We start from the raw sequence: 7,791 nt of genomic DNA, 5'->3' as shown, positions 1-7,791 counted from the left end.
GGAGGCTTTGGCCGTGGCTAGTTACCACCCTACTGACAAAGACGTGCCGCTTAGCGATGTAGTGTTCCGGTGAAATTTCCCGTAGAAACCGATTCGGGGCATGACTACTATACGCCCTAGCCCGCTACCATCTTAGACTGCATTATCACTTACCACCAGGTGAGATTGCAGTCAAGGGCTAACTTGAAGTGGAATAAAAAAATTAAATAGCTTTTGTGTCAGATCGATATGGTACTCGTATGTCATGCTGCAAGTAACGGAATCGATTGATTTCATTTTTCGCAACTTGTGCCAACCCTACAATGATAACTGAATTCTAGGTATTTCATATTTCTGATTACATATTTCTTTACCTACCGAATGGTAGTAGTTAAATATATGTTGGTTTTCTGCCAAAATAATTATTATTGTCTACAAATATTGCCTTAAGTAACCTACACGCACCTTGGTTTACGCACGTTTCATTCATAAACAAGCCTTATCTGTATAGTAAGTTTTGGCGTGAGAATCTTTGAACTTCTATGTTAAGATAACGGTAAGAGTATTTTAGTTTATGAATGACGGATATATTCTACGGAATCCCAAATCGCCGAGTGTTCAGCAGATGTTGACATTCTAGTGAGTCATACCCAATTAAAAAGGAAGCGTTTGAAACATTGCCGATGTTTTTAGATTTAGCACTTATTATTCCCCATCTGACGGATATTCGTACTTGACGTAGGTACCTAACTATCGTTATGTGTTATGCACAAGCAGTGATAGCTTAGTGGCTAGGATTACGACCTCGCTTAGGGGAGACCGGGTTAGATCCCCTTCTGTAACTTTTTGAAGTTATTTGCGTTTTAAGCGTAAATTATTATGACTCATTTTGACGTTGAAGGAAAACGTGGTTTCAAAACTGCATGCCTGAGAGTTCTATATAATGTTCAAAAGGCGTGATAGTTCTACAAATCCAAACTTTCCCTTAGTCCACTCAGGCCTAAACCCTAGATCCCGGAACTTCAAAATATGTGTGGAGGGTCGCCACTAAGGGGGCTTAAGTCATAACCCCGGAAGCCTGGTATCTCATAAGGAGATTTCACCCCTGATAAACACAAAAACACTTACAATAAAACATTTTACGCAAAAGTTGTAGAAATGGTTGAAAGGTAAAAATTTCTATTCCGTAGATGATTTTTAACAATAAGACAAAAAACAACTGTGATATTTGTGTTATTAGTTATTTTGACATTGAACACGAATTTTCAATTAATGTTTCTTGATTTTTTTTTACTCTAATTATTATTACCGCAATTGTATTATTGTAGTGTATTAAAATTACATGTTTTTAAATTGATTCTGTGTTAATTGCAACCAATGGCTTGTGATATTTGCACGCCAGCTAATGGCAATACTATATTGCAATGACATCAACGTGTGTATTATGCAAATAAAGATCTATCTATCTATCTAAAAAAGGGCGTAAACCCTTTTCATTCTGAGAGGAGACCCGTGCCCTGTAGCGGGCCCGTAATGGGTTGATTATATTCATGATTACCTACTATCCATAATGGAGTGTTTCCCGAGTTAAATAAATAAATACACTACGACAATACACACATCGCCATCTAGCCCCAAAGTAAGCGTAGCTATAGCATCATTTGGCCAGTTTGGGCAACATTATTGCAATATAATTTAAGATCACTTTTTTTTTTTAATAACTCATAGTCTATGTTGCTTCCTGATAATTTAAATTTCTATTGTTAAAGACATTGTTAAAATCGGTCCAGTAGTCTCAGAGCCTATTAAATAAAATAAACAAATAAATATACTTCGACAATACACACATCGCAATCTAGCCCCAAAGTAAGCGTAGCTTGTGTTATGGGTACTAAGATGACTGATGAATAATTTTATGAATAATATACATAAATACTTATAAAACGCAGATAAACACCCAGACACTGAAAAAAATTCATGTTCGTCACAGAAACATTTTCCAGTTGTGGGAATCGAACCTACTGCACCAATCGGCCGTCCAAAGAAAATATAATTTCACTCCTAACATGAGTCGAATGAGCAAAGTAGCCATACCAAAAACATAGTTTAGTTTTTGGTATGGTTTTCTATATTTCATAGTTTTATACAGATAAGTACGAAATTTAAAAAAAAAAACCTGTGTTAACGCGTCCCAGAAGGAGCATCGGGATACATCCGCAACCATATACCTATTAAGAGAAACCAGAGGGTCGATTTTCGTAGAAAAAGTTACAATATGGCTGTTACAATGCTTTGTGATCGGCTGTTTCTTTTTCCTTATTAGTTAAACGACGCAATTTGGCCAAGAGCGACATATTTTCGCAATTGCCATTATCGCACTGGAATTGGTTGGGAGTTTATTCCAAACGTATGTTACGGTTGCGATTGCACCTATCCGCGATTCGATTATACGCGGCTCTTAAGGTTACTTGATTGGGCTTAGGTTTTGTGTTCGGAAATTGCGTGTTCAACGAAAAAAATAATAGATGTGTTACTTCACTACAACTCCCTTAGATACTCCTTCGATAAACTACTAAATGCCATCATAACTAATATCTCATTTGTTTATAACAGCAGAACATGCCGTAGGCGAGTATTTTGACGACCGATTGGCGCAGTTTGCAGCAATCCTGCTTTCTGAGCCCAGGGTCGTGGGTTCGATTCCCACAACTGGAAAATGTTTTTGTGATGAGCATGAATGTTTGTCAGTGTCTGGGTGTTTATATGTATATTCAAAGTATTTATGTATATTATTCATTAAAAATATTCACCAGTTGTCTTAGTACCCATAACACAAGCTACGCTTACTTTGGGGCTAGATGGCGGTGTGTGTATTGTCGTAGTATATTTATTTTTTATTTTATTTATTCAACGTACCAAAAGTTAAAACTTTTTAAATCAAAACTTTTTAAAAAGTTTAAACATTTCAGGTATTTTTAAAGCATATTATGCTTTAAAAATGCCTGTATAACTACGCGTACTGAACATTCAAATACAGTTAGATGCGCCCTACATCCAACCGAAATTTTTAAAATATGTATTGAATTAACCTATTAATAACTCGTCGGGTTCGTCACTGCTGCGGTTGGTAATTATTCCCGAAATACACCAAAAGTTAAATAACCCTTCACTTGAACAAATATAATCTAACGACGATATCGATAAACTCTTTCTCTTAATAAGAGTTTGTTAACAACTGAATATGATACGTACGGTGGATACTTTCTTACGGTAACTTTACAATCTAAACTAATGTCATAACGAGGAAAGGTATGTTTTGTTTATTTGTTTGTTTGTACTGAATTGACTGCCGATTGGCGCAGTGGGCAGCGACAATGCTTCCTGAGTCAAGGCTGTGGGTTCGATCCCACAACTGGAAGATGTTTGTGTGATGAACATGAATGTTTTTCATCGTCTGGGTGTTTTTTTGTATTTATGTATATTATTCATAAAAATATTCATCAGTCACTTTGTTGCTAGACGGCGATGTGTGTATTGTCGAAATGTATTTATTTGTTTATTTTATTTAATAGGCTCTGAGACTACTGGACCGATTTTAACAATGTCTTTAACAATATAAATTTAAATTATCAGGAAGCAACATAGACTATGTACTTACTTATTTAAAAACCAAATTGAACAAAATCGGTTCTTATAACCGGTGATTGTTAGAACTTTCGAGGTCTATGCCTTTTTTGAAATATGAACATGTCCTAAATGGATATGTAGTGATTTATTTTTTATAACACTACAAGCTAGCCCTTAACTGTAATCTGAGAGATGATGTAGTCTAAGATGGTAGCTGGCTAAGGGAGCGTCCATAAATTACATGAGGTGTTTTTTTAAATTGTCTGTCCCTCCCTCCTCCCCTGGTGAGATCTCGCGAGATATTATTCAACCTACTCCCCCATCTCCCAATCTCAAGTGAGATTTTTCATAATGTGGGTTTCTTACGTTAACGCGTTGGATTGTTACTGTAAAAAGACCAATGGACCAAAATAGTATAATTTTTTTTGGTTTTAATCAGGAAAAAAGATTGCATGATATTTGGGTTGACCCACTCTCTCTCCAACGTAAGATTAGATGAGATTTGACTCGCCCCCTCCCCCCCTTAAAAATCTTACGTATTTTATGAACGCCCCCTAACCAGGAGTAACCATAGGAGTGTCACAGTCTTACTAAGCCTGTGACATCGTAGCACAACGCTTAATCGCCTAGCAACACGTCTTTGTCGGTAGGGTGTCAAGGACAAAGCCCCTTGAAGACAAAAAAATATATTTTTGAGGAATAATTAAAATTTATGTTTTCCCTTTCATTCTGTAGCAAAATTTTTTTTTTTTTGATGTTAATAATTTTTGAAGGTAGTTTCTATTTTCACTTATTATTAAACTCTTTATTTGTATACCACAACATTTAAAATATAACAAAAACAGAAACATCGAAAGAAGTAGTAATACAAAAAGCGGCCTTATCGCTTAATAGCGATCTCTGCCAGGCAACCTTAGAATTAGGAAAAAAAGAGAAGAGAAGAATAGACTGCTGGTGGTACAAATATTAAAATACATACATGCAAATAACTACATGCTAATACATAAACTAGTGTACACAAATAGATAAAAAGTAACTAATATAATAAATAAATAAATATAAAAATAAACTAATATATATAATAACAACACTTACATAATTAAATACTTTAACATACAATAAATGAGTAAGTACATATATACATACTATTAAAAGTCGTTAACAATATAATGGGCCTTAACTGCTCTTTTAAATATCGCCAGTGATTTGGATCGTCGTATGCTCAATGGAAGCGCATTCCACTTAGCATTATGAATTAATGTATTGCTCCCAATACCTAACCAAAAAGGTAGGTGTCTACATAGTGGTTTTGATATAGGTAGTCCTATTTATTCGAGTAGGTTATAGTGGATTGGTATGAAATGGTCACACCGATTGTCGGTGCCGACGTAAAATATTCGTGATACTATCCAGACTCCCGTCACACAGCGAACGCCGAAGATCGTTAGACAAATATATCTATATTAAATATTTATATTATTCCTGTACGGGTCTGCCCGTGGGATCCCGACTCCTTTGGTCCGATTACGTCAAGGATATTTTTAGTAGCTATACAGGCGACCAAGCGACGCGTCGCGCCGACATAAAAACTTTTAAAGCAAGGGTGGCGCCGATATTTTTGGTTACAATAATATCGGCAATGATAAATAAAATAAATCATAAGTATAAGTCTGATTTTAGTAGCCTTTTTTAAAGAATAATATGATTAGTTTTCAGTTTTTAAGATTCTGTCAATAAGCTGCAAACTATTTTATGCGAAACTAGCTGTTGTTTACGCTTATTACGGTTTTTTTAAAAAACCTGTGGACACCATAAGTATGTTTCGGAGATAAAAAGTAGCTTGTTACTCTCCGTCCTTTCAACTAACGCTATGCCAAAAATAAAAACGATTAATTGCTTAGTTTGGGCGAAAAGTAAAGTCAAACAAACACTCTTTCACATTTAAAATTAGCAAGCATTTCATCAATACTGGTTAAGTCGCTGAGCCGTACATATGTAACAAAGTAAACAAAGACATCTTCAAAATAATTATGTCATCAGTCGGATGTAGGTAAATTAAACAGTTTTGGTTATTTTATCTATTTGCCTATAAAATGTCACGAAACGTTAATTAATAGAAAGCTATATGGGGAACAAATATGTATCTTTACAAAATATATTCCAAGAAACAAATACCTACTGCCAATGCAGTGAAATCTTACAGGATGCACATTTACCGATGCGATCAGTTATGGCGACCGAAGCGCATATCTATAAATCTACCTACCTATGTATAATCAGTAAATGCATTTCTGAGATGACGGACAAGATAAACACCAACGATTGACTGGGTTCCAATGTTTCCGTCCCTCTCTAACAAACGAGTAACCGCAATAGCGGGTAGGAGGCGGCACACTGGGCGGGAGGCGCTTCGGATCCCGCGCACTGGAAATGGCTATTTTTTTGTATCTTGTCAATGAAGGGACGGGTAGGGGCGGAGGACGGACCGCGTCTCAGGACTTCTTTCAGTCCGTGGTTGCAAGCGCTTGCGCTGACACCCTCCGCATGTTACACGATATCCCCAACGGTCTGCCGGCGATCGGATCTCGAACTATGAGTTACGAAAGTTGTGATAACAGAGTGCTTATAAAACGGGAAGACGAGACGGAGTACATCGACGAGGACGAACGATACTTTAACTACGCACCAGTCGAAATTAAAAGGGATGCGGAGATGCAGGGCTTCGCGCCATCGTCCCCCGCACATCTAATGGACCTGAGCAACGGTCCCGACCGACCCCCACACATTCAGCAGTCCTGGACGTCCAACGTTATCTTCGACGGTGATGAAAGAGACTACCCTCGGACCCATTATACTCCGTACGATCAATTATACGTTCCAGATCAAAGATCGATTTCGCGGAGTGTGTATTTCGATGACTCGAGTTCACAAGACAGGGTGACAAATTATTACGAGGCGAACGGTATTCCAAAACACGGTGAAAATGTCTACAGAGCTTCAACAGAGGAGCGTAGTGATGAGAACGAAGACCAGAGGTCATCAAGAAAACGCTCCTCGAAATCATCCCGTAAGAAAGCTCAGTCTTTCGAAGAGATGCAGATACAAAGGGTGATGGCTAATGTAAGAGAACGGCAGAGAACGCAAAGTTTAAACGAAGCCTTCGCGAGTTTGAGGCAAATTATTCCATCGCTACCAAGTGACAAGCTATCGAAGATACAAACCCTTCAACTGGCCACACAGTACATCGAATTCCTGTACCAGATTCTGTCGAACAGTGAGACTTCCTCCACAGGCAGTGATGTTAGCAGCGATTCCGGAAGTATCGACCACGGAAAATATCTAGCTCAGGATAAGTTAAGTTATGCATTTTCTGTGTGGCGAATGGAAGGCGAGTGGAATGGTCAATCGTGATAGTTTACTTGTTGGACTGATCTAAAGACGCTTATTTTATTCCATGCTGTTATAAAAGATTGTTTATTGATTATTGTGTAAAGATTCGAAGTTTAGACAACTAGATTTATAAACTAGTAATAAGGCGATTATGTAATAAGAAATTGTGATACTTTATTAAGGGTATAATGCTAAAACTAATGTGACATAATGTTTTATAGGTAAAATAGAATTCTTGATTTGTGGGAGACTTCGGCCAAGGTTGGTCGACGTGCCGCCAAGCGATTTCGCGTTCCGGTCCGATGTTGCGATGTATGGGCTATAACTGTCATCCCCTAACAGGTTACCCCGCTCCCATCTTAACTGCACCCGCATTCCCATCTCAACTTGTAGTGGAATTCACAAATGTATAGATATATTATTATATAAAGACAACAATTAGGTTATAAATATACAGCTGTATACCAAAAACATGTAGAAGGTAGGTCCATAGCTATGACTGAATTCCAACTCTGTACATTTTGTATGTTAATAATTAAAACATGGTTTATAAATAAATTCGTTAACCTTTAGATTAAATCTGCCTGACTTTCATTAATTACAAAGTATCATACCCACCTACGTATTCCTAACAAAATACATATTGTCTACAAAACTATTGCCACCAAAGCAAATCTAACACAAGTTTTCAGCTTTGCTTTGGTGCCAATATGATATAGAAAAATCTCTTCACTAAATCGACAGGTCTAAAAGTAGGGTACCCTCAGCCTATTATCATGCCACTTGAGCATAGGA

The 7,791-nt window shown here is 37.2% G+C and overlaps 1 protein-coding gene across 1 annotated transcript; it reads left to right on the top strand.

Moving 5' to 3' along the window:
* The first annotated feature begins 5,999 nt into the window (after window positions 1-5,999).
* On the top strand, window positions 6,000-7,577 carry LOC120631184 (basic helix-loop-helix transcription factor amos-like). Its single transcript, XM_039900655.1, has one exon. The coding sequence runs from the start codon at window positions 6,037-6,039 to the stop codon at window positions 7,015-7,017; it is 981 nt and encodes a 326-aa protein (XP_039756589.1). The 5' UTR covers window positions 6,000-6,036; the 3' UTR covers window positions 7,018-7,577.
* Window positions 7,578-7,791: the final 214 nt, after the last annotated feature.

Source organism: Pararge aegeria, chromosome 17, assembly GCF_905163445.1.
Source record: "Pararge aegeria chromosome 17, ilParAegt1.1, whole genome shotgun sequence".
In the NCBI taxonomy this organism is placed as follows: domain Eukaryota; kingdom Metazoa; phylum Arthropoda; class Insecta; order Lepidoptera; family Nymphalidae; genus Pararge; species Pararge aegeria.
This window is presented reverse-complemented; position numbering and strand designations above follow the sequence as displayed.

Excerpts from the sequence above, each read along its gene's own strand:
- LOC120631184 (XM_039900655.1), top strand. The coding sequence starts at position 6,037 with ATGGCTATTTTTTTGTATCTTGTCAATGAAGGGACGGGTAGGGGCGGA.